Source organism: Salmo salar, chromosome 29 (assembly GCF_965601325.2).
Source record: "Salmo salar chromosome 29, fSalSal1, whole genome shotgun sequence".
NCBI classification, from domain to species: Eukaryota; Metazoa; Chordata; class Actinopteri; order Salmoniformes; family Salmonidae; genus Salmo; species Salmo salar.
In genome coordinates, this window is record NC_138319.1 from 27,176,579 (window position 1) to 27,199,053 (window position 22,475).

General features: G+C 41.6%; 1 protein-coding gene across 2 annotated transcripts in view; it reads left to right on the plus strand.

Annotated features, from left to right (window-relative positions):
• The first annotated feature begins 17,122 nt into the window (after positions 1–17,122).
• The window catches only part of LOC106591469 (vascular endothelial growth factor receptor 1), a 94,550-nt gene continuing 89,197 nt past the window's right edge, over positions 17,123–22,475 (plus strand). For both annotated transcript variants that reach the window (XM_045710816.2, XM_045710818.2), the window contains exon 1: positions 17,123–17,439. In XM_045710816.2, the coding sequence (XP_045566772.1) occupies positions 17,382–17,439 (58 nt within the window). In that variant the 5' untranslated portion in view covers positions 17,123–17,381. The remainder of the gene's footprint in view (positions 17,440–22,475) is intronic.

Genomic DNA, 22,475 nt, shown 5'->3' on the forward strand with positions numbered 1-22,475 from the left:
CCCCCATCATACCAGTCCTCCTGTCACTGATATCATTATTAACTGTTACGCCATCATACCAGTCCTCCTGTCACTGATATCATTATTAACTGTTTCCCCCCATCATACCAGTCCTCCTATCACTGATATCATTATTAACTGTTACCCCCCATCATACCAGTCCTCCTGTCACTGACATCATTATTAACTGTTACCCCCCATCATACCAGTCCTCCTGTCACTGACATCATTATTAACTGTTACCCCATCATACCAGTCCTCCTGTCACTGACATCATTATTAACTGTTACCCCATCATACCAGTCCTCCTGTCACTGACATCATTATTAACTGTTACCCCCCATCATACCAGTCCTCCTGTCACTGACATCATTATTAACTGTTACCCCCCATCATACCAGTCATCCTGTCACTGACATCATTATTAACTGTTACCCCCCCCCCATCATACCAGTCCTCCTGTCACTGACATCATTATTAACTGTTACCCCCCATCATACCAGTCATCCTGTCACTGACATCATTATTAACTGTTACCCCCCCCCCATCATACCAGTCCTCCTGTCACTGATATCATTATTAACTGTTTCCCCCCATCATACCAGTCCTCCTGTCACTGACATCATTATTAACTGTTACCCCCCATCATACCAGTCCTCCTGTCACTGACATCATTATTAACTGTTACCCCCCATCATACCAGTCCTCCTGTCACTGACATCATTATTAACTGTTACCCCCCATCATACCAGTCCTCCTGTCACTGATATCATTATTAACTGTTACCCCCCATCATACCAGTCCTCCTGTCACTGACATCATTATTAACTGTTACCCCCCATCATACCAGTCCTCCTGTCACTGATATCATTATTAACTGTTACCCCCCATCATACCAGTCCTCCTGTCACTGATATCATTATTAACTGTTTCCCCCCATCATACCAGTCCTCCTGTCACTGATATCATTATTAACTGTTACCCCCATCATACCAGTCCTCCTGTCACTGACATCATTATTAACTGTTACCCCCCATCATACCAGTCCTCCTGTCACTGACATCATTATTAACTGTTACCCCCCATCATACCAGTCCTCCTGTCACTGATATCATTATTAACTGTTACCCCATCATACCAGTCCTCCTGTCACTGACATCATTATTAACTGTTACCCCCCATCATACCAGTCCTCCTGTCACTGACATCATTATTAACTGTTACCCCCCATCATACCAGTCCTCCTGTCACTGATATCATTATTAACTGTTACCCCCCATCATACCAGTCCTCCTGTCACTGACATCATTATTAACTGTTACCCCCCATCATACCAGTCCTCCTGTCACTGACATCATTATTAACTGTTACCCCCCATCATACCAGTCCTCCTGTCACTGACATCATTATTAACTGTTACCCCCCATCATACCAGTCCTCCTGTCACTGATATCATTATTAACTGTTACCCCCATCATACCAGTCCTCCTGTCACTGATATCATTATTAACTGTTACCCCATCATACCAGTCCTCCTGTCACTGATATCATTATTAACTGTTACCCCATCATACCAGTCCTCCTGTCACTGACATCATTATTAACTGTTACCCCCCATCATACCAGTCCTCCTGTCACTGACATCATTATTAACTGTTACCCCCCATCATACCAGTCCTCCTGTCACTGATATCATTATTAACTGTTACCCCATCATACCAGTCCTCCTGTCACTGACATCATTATTAACTGTTACCCCCCATCATACCAGTCCTCCTGTCACTGACATCATTATTAACTGTTACCCCCCATCATACCAGTCCGCCTGTCACTGATATCATTATTAACTGTTACCCCCATCATACCAGTCCTCCTGTCACTGACATCATTATTAACTGTTACCCCATCATACCAGTCCTCCTGTCACTGACATCATTATTAACTGTTACCCCCCATCATACCAGTCCTCCTGTCACTGACATCATTATTAACTGTTACCCCCCATCATACCAGTCCTCCTGTCACTGACATCATTATTAACTGTTACCCCCCATCATACCAGTCCTCCTGTCACTGATATCATTATTAACTGTTACCCCATCATACCAGTCCTCCTGTCACTGACATCATTATTAACTGTTACCCCCCATCATACCAGTCCTCCTGTCACTGACATCATTATTAACTGTTACCCCATCATACCAGTCCTCCTGTCACTGACATCATTATTAACTGTTACCCCCCATCATACCAGTCCTCCTGTCACTGACATCATTATTAACTGTTACCCCCATCATACCAGTCCTCCTGTCACTGATATCATTATTAACTGTTACCCCCCATCATACCAGTCCTCCTGTCACTGACATCATTATTAACTGTTACCCCATCATACCAGTCCTCCTGTCACTGATATCATTATTAACTGTTTCCCCCCATCATACCAGTCCTCCTGTCACTGACATCATTATTAACTGTTTCCCCCCATCATACCAGTCCTCCTGTCACTGACATCATTATTAACTGTTACCCCCCATCATACCAGTCCTCCTGTCACTGATATCATTATTAACTGTTACCCCCCATCATACCAGTCCTCCTGTCACTGACATCATTATTAACTGTTACCCCATCATACCAGTCCTCCTGTCACTGACATCATTATTAACTGTTACCCCATCATACCAGTCCTCCTGTCACTGACATCATTATTAACTGTTACCCCCCATCATACCAGTCCTCCTGTCACTGACATCATTATTAACTGTTACCCCATCATACCAGTCCTCCTGTCACTGACATCATTATTAACTGTTACCCCATCATACCAGTCCTCCTGTCACTGACATCATTATTAACTGTTACCCCATCATACCAGTCATCCTGTCACTGACATCATTATTAACTGTTACCCCATCATACCAGTCCTCCTGTCACTGACATCATTATTAACTGTTACCCCCCATCATACCAGTCCTCCTGTCACTGACATCATTATTAACTGTTACCCCATCATACCAGTCCTCCTGTCACTGACATCATTATTAACTGTTATCCCCATCATACCAGTCCTCCTGTCACTGATATCATTATTAACTGTTACCCCCCATCATACCAGTCCTCCTGTCACTGATATCATTATTAACTGTTACCCCCATCATACCAGTCCTCCTGTCACTGATATCATTATTAACTGTTACCCCCCATCATACCAGTCCTCCTGTCACTGACATCATTATTAACTGTTACCCCCATCATACCAGTCCTCCTGTCACTGACATCATTATTAACTGTTACCCCCCATCATACCAGTCCTCCTGTCACTGATATCATTATTAACTGTTACCCCCATCATACCAGTCCTCCTGTCACTGACATCATTATTAACTGTTACCCCCCATCATACCAGTCCTCCTGTCACTGATATCATTATTAACTGTTACCCCATCATACCAGTCCTCCTGTCACTGATATCATTATTAACTGTTTCCCCCCATCATACCAGTCCTCCTGTCACTGATATCATTATTAACTGTTACCCCATCATACCAGTCCTCCTGTCACTGATATCATTATTAACTGTTACCCCATCATACCAGTCCTCCTGTCACTGATATCATTATTAACTGTTACCCCATCATACCAGTCCTCCTGTCACTGATATCATTATTAACTGTTTCCCCCCATCATACCAGTCCTCCTGTCACTGATATCATTATTAACTGTTACCCCATCATACCAGTCCTCCTGTCACTGATATCATTATTAACTGTTTCCCCCCATCATACCAGTCCTCCTGTCACTGATATCATTATTAACTGTTACCCCATCATACCAGTCCTCCTGTCACTGACATCATTATTAACTGTTCCCCCCATCATACCAGTCCTCCTGTCACTGACATCATTATTAACTGTTACCCCCCATCATACCAGTCCTCCTGTCACTGACATCATTATTAACTGTTACCCCCCATCATACCAGTCCTCCTGTCACTGACATCATTATTAACTGTTACCCCCCCATCATACCAGTCCTCCTGTCACTGATATCATTATTAACTGTTACCCCCCATCATACCAGTCCTCCTGTCACTGACATCATTATTAACTGTTCCCCCATCATACCAGTCCTCCTGTCACTGATATCATTATTAACTGTTACCTCCCATCATACCAGTCCTCCTGTCACTGACATCATTATTAACTGTTACCCCCCATCATACCAGTCCTCCTGTCACTGATATCATTATTAACTGTTACCCCCCATCATACCAGTCCTCCTGTCACTGACATCATTATTAACTGTTACCCCCCATCATACCAGTCCTCCTGTCACTGATATCATTATTAACTGTTACCCCCATCATACCAGTCCTCCTGTCACTGACATCATTATTAACTGTTACCCCATCATACCAGTCCTCCTATCACTGATATCATTATTAACTGTTACCCCCCATCATACCAGTCCTCCTGTCACTGATATCATTATTAACTGTTACCCCCATCATACCAGTCCTCCTGTCACTGATATCATTATTAACTGTTACCCCCCATCATACCAGTCCTCCTGTCACTGACATCATTATTAACTGTTACCCCATCATACCAGTCCTCCTGTCACTGATATCATTATTAACTGTTACCCCCCATCATACCAGTCCTCCTGTCACTGATATCATTATTAACTGTTACCCCATCATACCAGTCCTCCTGTCACTGATATCATTATTAACTGTTACCCCATCATACCAGTCCTCCTGTCACTGACATCATTATTAACTGTTACCCCATCATACCAGTCCTCCTGTCACTGATATCATTATTAACTGTTTCCCCCCATCATACCAGTCCTCCTGTCACTGACATCATTATTAACTGTTACCCCCATCATACCAGTCCTCCTGTCACTGACATCATTATTAACTGTTACCCCATCATACCAGTCCTCCTATCACTGATATCATTATTAACTGTTACCCCCCATCATACCAGTCCTCCTGTCACTGATATCATTATTAACTGTTACCCCATCATACCAGTCCTCCTGTCACTGATATCATTATTAACTGTTACCCCATCATACCAGTCCTCCTGTCACTGACATCATTATTAACTGTTACCCCATCATACCAGTCCTCCTGTCACTGATATCATTATTAACTGTTACCCCCATCATACCAGTCCTCCTGTCACTGATATCATTATTAACTGTTACCCCCCATCATACCAGTCCTCCTGTCACTGATATCATTATTAACTGTTACCCCCCATCATACCAGTCCTCCTGTCACTGATATCATTATTAACTGTTACCCCCCATCATACCAGTCCTCCTGTCACTGATATCATTATTAACTGTTACCCCCCATCATACCAGTCCTCCTGTCACTGACATCATTATTAACTGTTACCCCCATCATACCAGTCCTCCTGTCACTGATATCATTATTAACTGTTACCCCCATCATACCAGTCCTCCTGTCACTGATATCATTATTAACTGTTACCCCATCATACCAGTCCTCCTGTCACTGACATCATTATTAACTGTTACCCCCCATCATACCAGTCCTCCTGTCACTGACATCATTATTAACTGTTACCCCATCATACCAGTCCTCCTGTCACTGACATCATTATTAACTGTTACCCCATCATACCAGTCCTCCTGTCACTGACATCATTATTAACTGTTACCCCATCATACCAGTCCTCCTGTCACTGATATCATTATTAACTGTTACCCCCCCCCCATCATACCAGTCCTCCTGTCACTGACATCATTATTAACTGTTACCCCCATCATACCAGTCCTCCTGTCACTGATATCATTATTAACTGTTACCCCCCATCATACCAGTCCTCCTGTCACTGACATCATTATTAACTGTTACCTCCCATCATGAACTGTTAATAATGAGCAGTCGAAGTGGAAAGTGTTCTCTCTGTAGTAGGATGTACTGTAGCCTGTGTGTTATTAGGCCTGTTAATGCATGTTTACATTGTGAGTGTGCGTGACTGTCTTTCTGAACATATGTACTGTATAATTTTATGACTGTATATTATGAGCCCGTTTGAGTTACAGATATTCTATTAAGATTTGTTTTGTTTTGTGGTAGACATTCCCTGTGTTGGAGATAATATTTTCTGTTTTAGATTATCTCTATTATTTTATATAGGTATAATTCCCTTGAGACCAATGACAGAGTGAGGCCTCTTTTACTAATACACTGTGTCCTCGGGGCCCTGCGTGGTCCTTAGACTGACAGACACTGTTCTGATCTACAGTTGCCCTCCTTTGTCAAATATTTAGATGTTATTTTGGGAGGTAGATCAACTTTAATATTGCAGATAGATTCTGGCTTCCATCATTGTAATTGTCTGCATTATTTCCAATCCCCCATATTTTTTGGTATATACTGTATACAGCTCTGGAGAAAATGAAGAGACCACTGCAGAATGATCAGTTTCTCTGGTTTACTGTTTATAGGTACAGTGGGGGGGGGGGGGGGTGTATTTGATCGCCTCCTGATTTTGTACGTTTGCCCACTGATAAAGAAAGGATCAGTCTATAATTTTAATGGTAGGTTTATTTGAACAGTGAGAGACAGAATAACAACAAAAATATCCAGAAAAACGCATGTCAAAAATGTTATAAAATGATTTGCATTTTAATGAGGGAAATAAGTATTTGACCCCCTCTCAATCAGAAAGATTTCTGGCTCCCAGGTGTCTTTTATACAGGTAACAAGCTGAGATTAGGAGCACACTCTTAAAGGGAGCGCTCCTAATCTCAGTTTGTTACCTATATAAAAGACACCTGACCACAGAAGCAATCAATCAATCAGATTCCAAACTCTCCACCATGGAAAAGACCAAAGAACTCTCCAAGGATGTCAGGGACAAGATTGTAGACCTACACAAGGCTGGAATGGGCTACAAGACCATCGCCAAGCAGCTTGGTGAGAAGGTGACAACATTTGGTGCGATTATTCGCAAATGGAAGAAACACAAAAGAACTGTCAATATCCCTCAGCCTGGGGCTCCATGCAAGAGCTCACCTCGTGGGGTTGCAATGATCATGAGAACGGTGAGTTATCAACCCAGAACTACACGGGAGGATCTTGTCAATGATCTCAAGGCAGCTGGGACCATAGTCACCAAGAAAACAATTGGTAACACACTACGCCGTGAAGCACTGAAATCCTGCAGCGCCCGCAAGGTCCCCCTGCTCAATAATACATATACATGCCCGTCTGAAGTTTGCCAATCAACATCTGAATGATTCAGAGGACAACTAGGTGAAAGTGTTGTGGTCAGATGAGACCAAAATAGAGCTCTTTGGAATCAACTCAACTCGCCGTGTTTGGAGGAGGAGGAATGCTGCCTATGACCCCAAGAACACCATCTCCACCGTCAAACATGGAGGTGGAAACATTATGCTTTGGGGGTGTTTTTCTGCTAAGGGGACAGGACAACTTCACCGCATCAAAGGGACGATGGACGGGGCCATGTACCGTCAAATCTTGGGTGAGAACCTCCTTCCCTCAGCCAGGGCATTGAAAATGGGTCGTGGATGGGTATTCCAGCATGACAATGGCCCAAAACACACGGCCAAGGCAACAAAGGAGTGGCTCAAGAAGAAGCACATTAAGGTCCTGGAGTGGCCTAGCCAGTCTTCAGACCTTAATCCCATAGAAAATCTGTGGAGGGAGCTGAAGGTTCGAGTTGCCAAACGTCAGCCTCGAAACCATAATGACTTGGAGAAGATCTGCAAAGAGGAGTGGGACAAAATCCCTCCTGAGATGTGTGCAAACCTGGTGGCCAACTACAAGAAACGTCTGACCTCTGTGATTGCCAACAGGGGTTTTGCCACCAAGTACTAAGTCACGTTTTGCAGAGGGGTCAAATACTTATTTCCCTCATTAAAATGCAAATCATTTTATAACATTTTTGACATGTGTTTTTCTGGATTTTTTTGTTGTTATTCTGTCTCTCACTGTTCAAATAAACCTACCATTAAAATTATTGATTGATCATTTCTTTGTCAGTGGGCAAATGTACAAAATCAGCAGGGGATCAAATACTTTTTTCCCCCACTGTATGTGTTTGGGTAAAATGAAAATGTTTGTTTTATTCTATAAACTACTGACAACATTTCTCCCAAATTCCAAATAATAATATTGTCATTCAGAGCGTTTATTTGCAGAAAATGACATCTGGTCAAAATAACTAAAAAGATGCAGTGTAGTCAGACGTCGAATAATGCAAAGAAAATAAGTTCATATTCATTTGTAAACAACACAATACTTATGTTTAAACTTAGGAAGAGTTCAGAAATCAATATTTGGTGGAATAACCCAGATTTTCAATCACAGCTTTCATACGTCTTTGCATGCTCTCCACCAGTCTTTCACTTTGATGTTGGGTGACTTTATGCCACTCCTGCTGCAAAAATTCAAGCAGCTCAGCTTTGTTTGATGGCTTGTGACCATCCATCTTCCTCTTGATCACATTCCAGAGGTTTTCAATGGGGGTCAGGTCTGGAGATTGATCTGGTGGTCCTCCATCCATACCTTGATTGACCTGGCTGTGGCATGGAGCATTGTCCTGCTGGAAAAACCAATCCTCAGAGTTGGGGAACATTGTCAGAGCAGAAGGAAGCAAGTTTTCTTCCAGGACAACCTTCTACCTGGCATGATTCATGCATCCTTCACAAAGACAAATCTGCCCGATTCCAGCCTTGCTGAAGCACCCCCAGATCATCCCCAATCCTCCACCAAATTTCACAGTGGGTGCAAGACACTGTTGCTTGCTTCTTGTTTTATTTTCTTTGCATTATTCGAGTCTGACAACACTGCATTTTTATTTTGACCAGTTGTCATTTTCTGCAAATAAATGCTCTAAATGACAGTATTTTTATTTGGAATTTGGGAGAAATGTTGTCAGTAGTTTATAGAATAAAACAAAAATGTTCATTTTACCCAAACACAGACCTATAACTAGTAAAACCAGAGAAACTGATCATTTTGCAGTGGTCTCTTAATTTTCTCCAGAGCTGTATATTCACATACAGACAGTACCAGTCAAAAGATGACACACCGACTCATTCCAGGGTTTTTCTTTATTTTTACTATTTTCTACATTGTAGAATAATAGTGAAGACATCCAAACTATGAAATAACACATATGGAATCATGTAGTAACCAAAAAAGTGTTAAATAAATCAAAATATATTTTTCGATTTGATATTTTTCATAGTAGCCATCCTTTGTCTTGATGACAGCTTTGCACACGTGTGTGTGTGTGTGTGTGTGTGTGTGTGTGTGTGTGTGTGTGTGTGTGTGTGTGTGTGTGTGTGTGTGTGTGTGTGTGTGTGTGTGTGTGTGTGTATCAGGGGCGATTTTTACCATGTAAATCTTGGTTGGGCAAACTCCCCCAAATGTTTTTAGATGCATGCCAGCAAAGCCACTACACAACACTAAACAATACATGAATTGCACTATAACGGCGACAAGCGGTGCCCACAAACGTTTAGGGCCTACATAAAGCTGTCTCTACAGCAGAGCTTTCTTTCTGGCACAATGGAGTGAATCCTTACCACCGCTACACCTGGCAATCAGCGGAGTCTTGTCTGGCAGCGAAACAATTAATTCAGCCTTGTTTACTGCCTTTTTAAAAACATAGCTGATATGGCTGACTTGCTTTAACAAATGTGGTTTCTACTGACAATTGAGATGTACAAACTATGGCATAAGGGAACGATGAGCGGATAAGAGGCATTCCGTAATTTCGATTAAGACATTAATGAGCGAGCTAGGACGAACATAGTCAATATACAGTTGAAGTCGGAAGTTTACATACACCTTAGCCAAATACATTTCAACTCAGTTTTTCACAATTCCTGACATTTAATCCTAGTAACAATTCCCTGTCTTAGGTCAGTTAGGATCACCACTTTATTTTAAGCATGTGAAATGTCAGAATAATCAGAGAGAATGATTTATTTCAGCTTTTATTTCTTTCATCACATTCCCAGTGGGTCAGAAGTTTACATACTCAATTAGTATTTGGTAGCATTGCCTTTAAATTGTTCAACTTGGGTCAAACGTTTCAGGTAGCCTTCTGCAAGCTTCCCACAATAAGTTGGGTGAATTTTGTCCCATTCCTCCTGACAGAGCTGGTGTAACTGAGTCAGGTTTGTAGGCCTCCTTGCTCACACATGCTTTTTCAGTTCTGCCCAAAAATGTTCTATAGGCTTGAGGTCAGGGCTTTGTGATGGCCACTCCAATACCTTGACTTTGTTGTCCTTAAGCCATTTTGCCACTACTTTGGAAGTATGCTTGAGGTCATTGTCCATTTGGAAGACCCATTTGCGACCAAGCTTTAACTTCCTGACTGAAGTCTTGAGATGTTGCTTCAATATATCCACATAATTTCCTTCGTCATGATGCCATCTATTTTGTGAAGTGCACCAGTCCCTCCTGCAGCACAGCACCCCCACAACATGACGCTGCCACCCCGGTTGGGATGGTGTTCTTCAGCTTTCAAGTGTTCCCCTTTTTCCTCCAAACATAACGATGGTCATTATGGCCAAACACTTCTATTTTCACAAAAAAGCATCCTTCACTCATGCTGCCAAACATACCCTCGTAAAACTGACTATTCTACCGATCCTTGACTTTGGCAATGTCATTCATAAAATAGCCTCCAACACTCTACTCAGCAAATTGGATGCAGTCTATCACAGTGCCATCCGTTTTGTCACCAAAGCCCCATATACTACCCACCACTGCAACCTGTATGCTCTTGTTGGCTGGCCCTCGCTTAATTTTTGTCGCCAAACCCACTGGCTCCAGGTCATCTATAAGTCTTTGCTAGGTAAAGCCCCGCCTTATCTCAGCTCACTGGTCACCATAGCAGCACCCACCCGTAGCACACGCTCCAGCAGGTATATTTCACTGGTCACCCCCAAAGCCAATTTCTCCTTTGGCCGCCTTTCCTTCCAGTTCTCTGCTGCCAATGACTGGAACGAATTGCAAAAATCACTGAAGCTGGAGACTCATATCTCCCTCACTAACTTTAAGCATAAGCTGTCAGAGCAGCTCACAGATCATTGCACCTGTACATAGCCCATCTGTAAATAGCCCAACCAACTACCTCATCCCCATATTGTTATAATTTTTTTGCTCCTTTGCACCCCAGTATCTCTACTTGCACATTCATCTTCTGCACATTTATCACTCCAGTGTTTAATTGCTAAATTGTAATTACTTTGCCACTACGGCCTATTTATTGCCTTACCTCCCTAATCTTACCTCATTTGAACACACTGTATATAGACTTTTTCTATTGTGTTATTGACTGTACGTTTATTTATTCCATGTGTTATTTATTCCATGTGTAACTCTGTGTTGTTGTTTGTGTCGCACTGCTTTGCTTTATCTTGGCCAGGTCGCAGTTGTAAATGAGAACTTGTTCTCAACTGGCCTACCTGCTTAAATAAAAAAATATTTAAAAAACGTGTGTTCAGCACTTTAGAAATGTACAGAAACAGAATGCAGAACATGGATTTCTCTTACAGTATTTTTCCTGTACACCAAGTCAGAACCGTAGGATAAATAAAGGGGGCATATAAGCAGACAAGGAAACCTCTTACAATATTAGATGACATTTCTCAAAAACAGGTTATAGGCTACATGTGCAGCACCACCGAGACAGAACAATAACGTTAGGTGAAATTAAGAGGTAAAAATAGACCAAATTATTAAGGTGAGGCACATGGTCTACTAACAGCTTACTAAACAACATACATTTAGTATTACTTTCTTAGCTACAGTATACATATCTCCCTTGCATATTACATAATTTATGCAGCAGCATACAAGACATTGTTGGACTCACCTTGGCTTGTGATGTGCTCACTTAAACATGAAGGTGGCACGGCGGTCCTTTGTGGGCAAATTTTGTCCGACTTTATCAAAGTCTATCATTCTCTGGATTTATGGTGGGAACTCCTTAAAAAACACACAGCCACTCCACTGAATAGCAGGCTAGTGGTTGCTTTGCAATGCTTGCAGTTAGCCACTGATTCCTTCCAAACAACTCATTGTTGAATTTGCGATTTCCAACTTGTTGTGTAATCTTTATGTCCGAGGGCCGATGAGCACCGATACATTTTATAATTTCTCTTCATTATTTAAAAAGGATTTGCCAGTAGATTGTCGACTTGATTCACAATGACTGCTAACTAAGACTTTTAAAGTAAGATGTTGACAAGATTATTGGAATCTGTGTGGGTAGCTGGACAGGTAGGATGACTTACAATTATCATGACACAAGGCGAGACCTAGATGCAGACACAGGAGGCAGATGGTTGGAGTCTTACAATATTTATTAATCCAATAGGGTAAGGCAAGAGAATGGTCCTGGACAGGCAAAAGGGTCAAAACCAGTTCAGAGTCCAAAAGGTACTGAAGGGCAGGCAGAATCAAGGTCAGGCCAGGCAGGATGATCAGGCAGGCGGGAAAGAAATCCAGAGTCAGGCAGGGGTCAGAACTGGGAAGACTACCAAGAAGATAATAGCAAAAGGAGTATGGGGGGGAAAAACACGCTGGTTGACTTGACTAACATACAAGATGAACTGGCACAGAGAGACAGGAAACACAGGGATAAATACACTGGGAAAATAAGTGACACCTGGAGGGGGTGGAGACAAAAAACAGAACAGGTGAAACAGATCAGGGCGTGACAACAATAGTGAAGGTGAACAGGTGGTCATGGGTCAGGTGACAGAGGAATGGAGGAGACAGGCAGGAATTCCTTTAACCACAAGGTGGTATATTTACTGGATAGTTTGTCTGTGCTGCATAACAAAGGAAACAGTATGACATGTATCCAATCAAATTCCTAATCACAAAAGTCAAATCATAACAATCATTCTCATTATTAACATAACGAGATAATTAGGTTCAATAGGAATTCAATATGAAGCATGATTTATTCATTTAGGGTCATAACCATCATAATCACGAGAATGACAAGGCAAATAAATCGATCAGTTATTCAATCTATAATATCAATCAGTTTGATATCAGGATTTATCAATCCAGCAAATAATTACGTTTCATATTTCATCCTTCCAGATTTGTCTTTATATGTACAAGTCATTTCCTTACATTTTAACTATACATCAATGACGCAATTGTCCTGTGATGATCTGCAGGGCCGTGATCATTGTACATTGACATAACACAATAGGTTTGAAGCGAGCGCTCCCGATCGCAACAGATAGTTCAGATGAAAGATAACAGATTTGGTGGATTTGCGTTGAAACGTGGACCCACAGAATGTCTAGACTAGAGGGAGTTGGGGCAGAGAAAGCAGCGAGGTTGGGCGGTGGCGATTTCCTCCTTTATTATTTTCCCCTAACCCTACCACCCCTCCCCTAATTGGAGTAAACTAATGGACAACACGTAGGCTTTTACTTCCAGCTTATACATACTATATACATTTTACGGACATAATGTATTTTACAATAGTTATCTTTTGTTTGTTTTCAATCCCATCCTTCAGCTACCCTCAACCACTCATTTGTCAAAGTTTGTTTAATCGTTTAGTGATGATGGTACGACTCAATGCTGCCCTTCTGTCGAAGAGACCAGCTCCCCACAGTGGTCGTTGTATGACGTTACACCTTAATCATCTCTTCCATTTCAATGACTTTTATTCCACATTTTAAGATGTTCATGTCAAAAACAATCTAGTTCATTAATTTGTATTTAGATTATTGAAGGAGTTAAATCTATATGAAACAGAACGCTTCTATGGTATGTTCCATTTGTGTGTCATCTTTGTGCCTGTACGTTTTGTTTTCTTGCCTTGTGTTATGTTGTCTTACCTATTTTTGCTTGTTTGTTTTTGTATAGTATATGTCTTTGTATATGTAGGAAATAGTAAAAATAAAGAAAAACCTTTGAATGAGTAGATGTTCTAAAACTTTTGATCGGTAGTGTATACTATACATAGTACATGTCTTTATATAGTACATGTCTTTGTATAGTAAATGTATTTGTATAGTATACACTACCGGTCAAAAGTTTTAGAACACCTACTCATTTAAGGGATTTTCTTTATTTTTACTATTTTCTACATTGTAGAATAATAGTGAAGACATCAAAGCTATGAAATAACACATATGGAATCATGTAGTAACCAAAAAAGTGTTAAACAAATCAAAATATATTTTTGAGATTCTTCAAATAGCCACCCTTTGGCTTGATGACAGCTTTACACACTCTCGGCATAGCCACCCTTTGCAAATGAAAAATGCAAATGAAAAATGGATCAGCGATGGCTAGAAGGCCCGTGACGTCGACCACCGAACACCGCCCGAACAAGGAGAGGGGCCGACTTCAGCGGAAGTCGTGACAGTAGTTGTATAGTACATGTCTCTGTATAGTACATGTCTCTGTATAGTACACGTACATGTCTCTGTATAGTACATGTCTCTGTATTGTACATGTCTCTGTATAGTACACGTACATGTCTCTGTATAGTACATGTCACTGTATAGTACATGTCTCTGTATTGTACATGTTTCTGTATAGTACATGTCTTTGTATAGTACATGTCTCTGTATAGTACATGTCTCTGTATAGTACATGTCTCTGTATAGTACATGTCTTTGTATAGTACATGTCTCTGTATTGTACATGTGTCTGTATTGTACATGTCTCTGTATAGTACATGTCTTTGTATTGTACATGTTTCTGTATAGTACATGTCTCTGTATAGTACATGTCTTTGTATAGTACATGTCTCTGTATAGTACACGTACATGTCTCTGTATAGTACATGTCTCTGTATTGTACATGTCTCTGTATAGTACACGTACATGTCTCTGTATTGTACATGTCTCTGTATAGTACATGTCTTTGTATAGTACATGTCTCTGTATAGTACACGTACATGTCTCTGTATTGTACATGTCTCTGTATAGTACACGTACATGTCTCTGTATTGTACATGTTTCTGTATAGTACATGTCTCTGTATAGGCCATGTCTCTGTATTGTACATGTCTCTGTATAGTACATGTCTCTGTATTGTACATGTCTCTGTATAGTATGTCTTTGTATGGTATACTTACACAATGATTTTACTGTAGTACGCGTGTCAAACTCATTCCATGGAGGGTCGTTTGTCAGCGGGTTTTCGCTACTCCCTTGTACTTGATTGATGAATTAAGGTCACTAATTAGTAAGGAACTCCCCAGATCTGATTGTCTTGGTTGTAACTGAAAGGAAAAACAAAAACCTGCAGACACTCTACCCTCTGTGGAAGGAGTCTGACACCCCTGATGTACTACGTTGTGAAGCTCAAACCATCATATGTCATTCAATGAGTCTCTCTCTAGGTGGCGCTATTGTCTATATATTGTCTATACACATGGGCCAGTTTTTCAAAAGTTATTTATCTGGATTTTGCCTATCGGGCTGGATGAAATAGAACGGGAGTCCCCCATTCAACCAATGATTTGTCCGTTACAATAATTATATTTCCGTCCATTTAATCCAATCGGCGAATTCAAGAGAGAGAACTTTTGGGTCCTGAAAGTTAGACATTATAGATATCCTATTTATTAAGGTCAAATGGAGGGTGAATGTACTGTACTTCACTAATACTTGTATTGTAATGGCTGCAGTCACTGCATTCCTTGGTTCACAGTACTGGAAGCTGCTGAGGGAATGACGGCTCATAATAATGGCTGGAACGGAGTCAATGGAATGGCATCAAACGCCTGGAAACCATGGAAACCATGTATTTGATACCATTCCACTGATTCCGCTCCAGTCATTACCAAGATCACGTCCTCCCCAATTAAAGTGACACCAACCTCCTGTGGTCTACAGTCATCATTACAATGCAGTTTGCATACCACACAGTGTCAGAGTTATACTAATATGCAGTACTGATATGACTCATAGCTTAGAGCACTCACCACCCCAGTGTCATGCTGTTTCCATCAATAAGTGAATGAAATGTACGTGCCTGACTCGAGGTAAGGTAGTCCTAATGGGCATACACCCAGTGGTGTAATGTACTTTAGCAAAAATACTTTAAAGTACTACTTAAGTCAGTTTTGGGGGTTTCTGTACTTTACTATTAATATTTTTGACAACTTTTAATTTTACTTCACTACATTCCTAAAGAAAATAATGTACTTCTTACTTCATACATTTTCCCTGACACCCAAAAGTACATTTTGAATGCTTAGCAGGACAGGAAAATGGTACAATTCACACACTTATCAAGAGATTGTCCCTGGTCATCCTTATTGTCTCTGATCTGGTGGACTCACTAAAAACACATATTTCGTTTGTAAATGATGTATGAGTGTTGGAGTGTGCCCCTGGCTATCCATAAATAAAACATTTAAAAATGGTGCCATCTGGTTTGCTTAATATGAGGAATTTGAAATGATTTATACTTTTGATACTTAAGTATAATATAGCATTTACATATACTTTTGATACTTCAGTACATTTAAAACCAAATGTTTTTAGACTTTTACTCAAGTAGTATTTTACTGGGTGACTTTCACTATTACTTCAGTAATTTTCTGTTAAGGTATCTTTACTTTTACTCAAGTAAAACATTTGGGTACTTTCTCCACCACTGCATACACCCACCAATGGCATAGGGAAGGAACCCAAGTGGTGGAGATAGGAAGGCTCTGGTGATGTTTGTTAATAAAGGTTATTACTGGTCCGATCAAAGCTGGTAATTGTCTCAAGCAAGTCTCACTGTTTGCATTATACCCCATTGTCTACTTGCCACATTTCCAGCAGCCACTGAAGGCACTGAGATTTACGCACGTAATTGCTTGGGTATGCTTTTGCTTACTCAATGTTTTGGGGTAAATCGTGTGATGGTCTGGTGTTTGTGGGTCAAACAGGGTCTCCGTATAAGTACGTTGTCTTCATTGTTTTAATTAGTCCAGAGTGACTGTGAGAATGGGTACGGGCGTGGGACTCTGCTTTCACGCGCCATGGGTGTGTCGATGGACGTCACTGGAAGGCCAGTTATCCGGTCGCTATGGGAACTGTATAAAACCGGTCCCCAAGAGCACAATGGGAAAACGTTTTACTGGAGTTGATGTGTGGTGTCCTGTAGCGTGTTCGGCCACGGCTCTGCTCTCCTCTCCTCAGGAAACCTGTCCTACTCGTCAGAATCAATGCGAAGCAGCAGCGCGGAGTGGGCTGGTGGTGTGCTCTCTGAAGCTTTCGATTCTCTGGAGAACAAGGACTAAACTCTCTGTTACGCTTTTCTTCTTACATACCTCTTCTTCAGTGCGACGGGGAAGACGGACAACATGATTGGCTATATCTTCGTGGTTCTATGTGGATTGGCTGGCAGTGCGCTCGCAAAGGGTGAGTAGAGAGTTCACTGATTGATGCAACTAGCCCCTTCATGGATGCCTGTAGAGCGCACCCTCACCATTCTGTCGCTTATGGACAAATCACATAAAGTATTCCTTAATTATATGATTGAATGTGTTTTTAAAAAGTACAATTATGAATAGTTATTCGTCAATTTGTTCAGGACACATTAGGCATCATGCGTAATTATTGTCTGAATGCTTGACGCACGAGGATGTTGATGCGCGTACATTGCCAACTTGCCATCTTTTAGTAGTAGTCCTATTGTGCAAGACCATGTGAAATGGATTCCCACATAATCAGGAGGAACGTGCGTGCTGCCACGGTAAAAAGATAGTATTGGCGTCAGAGGAACATTCTTCGAACGCTTGGCACTTGGCAGACAGATTAGCCAACATCCCGCGCTTTGAACATAAGGGGCCACAGGACCAGGCTCTTTGACGCTTTCCCGTCTACTGTCTCGTTTATCGGCCCATTGAGAAATCAGTGTGGTCGTGTGGCAGGGGTGGTTGATGAAGTGCGGTTCTTTTACAGCTAAGTGTTGTTTATTAGATAAGCCCAGTCCTGTGGGATAGTTGTTTGGATAACGGGGACCTCTGTGGCCAGGCTTGGCATCCGCTTCTCTGTGCGCGCTTTGGCCCCGGTTGAATCGGCACACACAGGGCGTTACTTCCTGACGCTGATGAGTTTGTGAAAGGGAAGTTCTAATATAAATGAGTGCGGGGTCATGACCAGCACAAGGAAACTTTCTAGAGCGCAGGAAATGGCGCTAATCAGCGTTTATGACTTAAACAGACGCAGGAGTGAGGAAACTGGGGTGAACTGGCTCCTGTGTGCATAAAGTATGAGGGTAGCGCAGGACGTATGGTTATTGTTCCACTACTTTTTACTAAATGGAACGAGTTTTTTTGTCATGTCAAAACTGATATAATGTCACAATTGTCCTCTACATACAGTCTTTTATTTGCAAAATTAGTTGTATTAGTTTTAATGCAAGCTTTTTTAATGGGTTAGATAATAAAACTGGAGTAATTAATTACTTAATTCATTTAATTAATTGTTAAACATTGTCAGCAAAATCAATAAACTTTTTATTCATTTGGTCCTTTACTATCATTGCACTTTTGATGTAGACCAATGAAACAAGTTGAGGAACAATCCTTGCTTTTTTCATATTCAATAGCCCTACATTTATTACACAGAAAAATATGACCCTGTATTGGTTTAGGCAAAACATACACAAAACTGCAATTCAATGAAAAATATTTCACATTTATACCAGTGGAGCAAACACCAGTGGCATTTGCCATACTGTTTCTATGTCTTACTACTGTGTTATGATGTGCGTGTCTGATAAGGATCTGAAAAGAATGCATTGTACCATGGAAACAGGATATAGAAGGCCAAACATTATTATGTCCCTCCAATGAAATGCCAATGTCGCCATGATTTGTAAAATCATTTCGGTGTTTTACATGATTAGAATAGCATGCACAACACTTGAGGGAAAACTTCAGGGGAAATTATTACAAAATTCTCCTTTTGTAACCTTAGGCTACATCCAGCTCTGTAACTTACTCCTGTCCTGCAGGCACATTCTGGGGTTCTAAACAGACATGTCCTTGAACTCCAACTGATCCTCCACTTGTATGAAATGGCACTAGGGTTTGTTGAATGAAAGCTCCAGCTGTATTGAGTAACATGGGAAGGGGGGTTCTGGCCACTTTACAGCCTGTTGAAATGCCCCTTGGGCCCGTGCTGAGAGAGACTCGACTTCCCTTCCTCCTTTAAACTATTTACACCAACATATAGACTCTGCTGCAGGACTCTCCCTGTGTGTGTGTGTGTGTGTGTGTGTGTGTGTGTGTGTGTGTGTGTGTGTGTGTGTGTGTGTGTGTGTGTGTGTGTGTGTGTGTGTGTGTGTGTGTGTGTGCGTGCGTGCGTGCGTGCGTGTGTGTGTGCGTCTGTGTGTGCGTGCGTGCGTGTGCGTGCGTGTGTGCGTCTGTGTGTGACTCAGAGTGGAAACAGAGGAAACTACCAGAGTAAGAAAAACTAGAGCTGCTGAAGGGGACATCCACTGGTAACCATGACAATGAATATTAGTAATGGGGGGGGGGGGGGGTCACAGATGGGATAAAATGATAGGTCAGTATTCAGTCTCAGTATAGTGATGTGTATGACCAGGAAGATAATACAGAGAGGATACCATACTGGCACACAGCAGTGAAGTTTCATTTTGGTAAAGTGAGAATGCTTGACATGCTGGTTATGATGTGGAGGACCTAAAGAAAGGCTTTACCAAAAGCAGGAGGACCTAGGAAGTCACACCCAGTCTGCTGTACTATGACGAGTTCTGATTACAAACCACGCTAGATCAGTGTGAACTAGATTTGTGTTTGTTCCAATAGGATGCAGTGTGAACAGTGGAGGCTCCTCAGAGGAGGAAGGAAAGGAACATCCTCCTCAGTAACTTAGAATTTTTAGATAAAACTATACTAAATACAATCACGTCACCAAATAATTGATTAAAACACACTATTTTGCAAAGAAGGTCTATAGTAGACTCAACAGCACTCTGTAGGGTAGCACAATGGTGTAACCAGAAGACAGCTAGCTTCCGTCCTCCTCTGGGTACATTGACTTCAATACAAAACTTAGGAGGCTCATGGTTCTCACCCCCTTCCATAGACTTACACAGTAATTATGACAACTTCTGGAGGACGTCCTCCAACCTATCAGAGCTCTTGCAGCATGAACTGACATGTTGTCCACCCAATCAAAGGGTCAGATAATTAATACTGAAAGCATAAGCTACAGCTAGCTAGCACTGTAGTGCATAAAATGTGGTGAGTAGCTGACTCAAAGAGAGAGAAAGAAAATAGCTGAACAGTTTTGAACAAATAAATGTCTTCCTAAATGAAGGAGAAGCAATACTTACTTAGCTGGCAAATGCAGCTAGCTAGTTTAGCCTACTGATACACCCTGCTCAAACAGAGGGATAGTATGTTAGCTAGCTGGCTATGACTATCCAAGACAACACTGGAACTCTTCCAAGTCAAGGTAAGCTTTGGTTTTACAAATGTATTGCCACCGGGCCCTACGATGTAACTGCTTACTGACTGTACACTGTAATGTTACTGCATGATTAGCGGGTTTACTAACATATTAGTTCTATTAGCTATGCTGACTATGATGTTACTTTAGCTAATATGGTGACAATGATGTGTGTAGAGGTTTTTCGCCTGGTCACATACAGCTGATGTGTTGTGCATTGAAGTCCACAAGCGAAGGGAAGAGGTGAAAGGAGGAGAGCTCATAACGTAGATGTGAGAAGGACTACAACGTGGCTGCTATGAAACTGTGAACTGTGTTTACGCGTGATCAAGTTGTGTATTCATTTTGCCGATTCTGGTGAAAAACTTTTCTTAAACAGATCCAAACGGGGATAAACCTACCTGCATTTCTACAATAGAAACTCTTGTTTGTAACCGTTGGACTAATGATTACACCCTAGATCAGCAAGATGCAGGCAAGAGTGTGCAAGGCGGTATTGAATGTCACTGTCTGTCCACGTGCACCTACGTTGTAAACTTTCATTAGTAGGCTAGGTTGTAGCAACCTCATGATGGGTACAGGGACAATTTGAGTATCATGTAGTAGCCTAAACCTATCGATGTTACATTGAGCTGGGTGAATGGAATATGAATGATAATGATCCAATATGCTGTAATAGAAATAAGGCCATGTTCATAAAACATTTTTTTGTCCTCCCTCATCTGAAATGGCACTGACTGCCACAGAGTGTGGACTAGATTTGTGTTTGGTCCAATAGGATGCGGTGTGAACTAGGTTTGTGTTTGTTCCAATAGGATGCAGTGTGAACTAGGTTTGTGTTTGTTCCAATAGGATGCAGTGTGAACTAGGTTTGTGTTTGGTCCAATAGGATGCGGTGTGAACTAGGTTTGTGTTTGGTCCAATAGGATGCAGTGTGAACTAGGTTTGTGTTTGTTCCAATAGGATGCAGTGTGAACTAGATTTGTGTTTAGTCCAATAGGATGCGGTGTGAACTAGATTTGTGTTTGGTCCAATAGGATGCGGTGTGAACTAGATTTGTGTTTGGTCCAATAGGATGCGGTGTGAACTAGGTTTGTGTTTGGTCCAATAGGATGCGGTGTGAACTAGATTTGTGTTTGGTCCAATAGGATGCGGTGTGAACTAGATTTGTGTTTGGTCCAATAGGATGCAGTGTGAACTAGATTTGTGTTTAGTCCAATAGGATGCAGTGTGAACTAGGTTTGTGTTTGTTCCAATAGGATGCAGTGTGAACTAGATTTGTGTTTGGTCCAATAGGATGCGGTGTGAACTAGATTTGTGTTTGGTCCAATAGGATGCAGTGTGAACTAGGTTTGTGTTTGTTCTAATAGGATGCAGTATGAACTAGTTTTTTTGGGCTGATTCAAGGACGTGTCTGTGTGAATGAAGTTTCCCTTTGGGCTGAGAGGAAGGAAGGGTGGATGGATGGACAGCACCCTTAATCTCTCATTAATTAACCTCAGCTACCATGAAGTGGAGTGTTGATTTTATTTGATAAACAACAGTGACACTGCTTCATGCTCACGCATTTCCACTGTAGTCCTCAAGTGGTCTTACTGGCATGGGAACGAGGAGGTGACGAGGGTCAGTGGTATTGCTGCATGGGAGTGTCTGTGATGACACTGTCAGTTGATCTGTCAACACCCGGTGTTGTGGTCAATTACTGCATTGTTCTACAGTGTTTATTGGATCAGGTTTTTGGCGTCAGCATAGCTCTGGTCCAGGGCTTTAGTTCACATTCATTCCCTAACGCCCTGGACCAGAGCTGTGGGCAGCAATGTAACAGTGATCAGTGGTATTTGTCAATGGTGCTATTGGTGGTGGTTTTGTTGTTCCCATTATGTTGTATTCAGTTGGGTGCTGTCATCAGCACTGCGGTGGTCAGTCGTGTTGGAATGCAGCACACTCCTCTTATAAGAATCTCATCCTCAGTT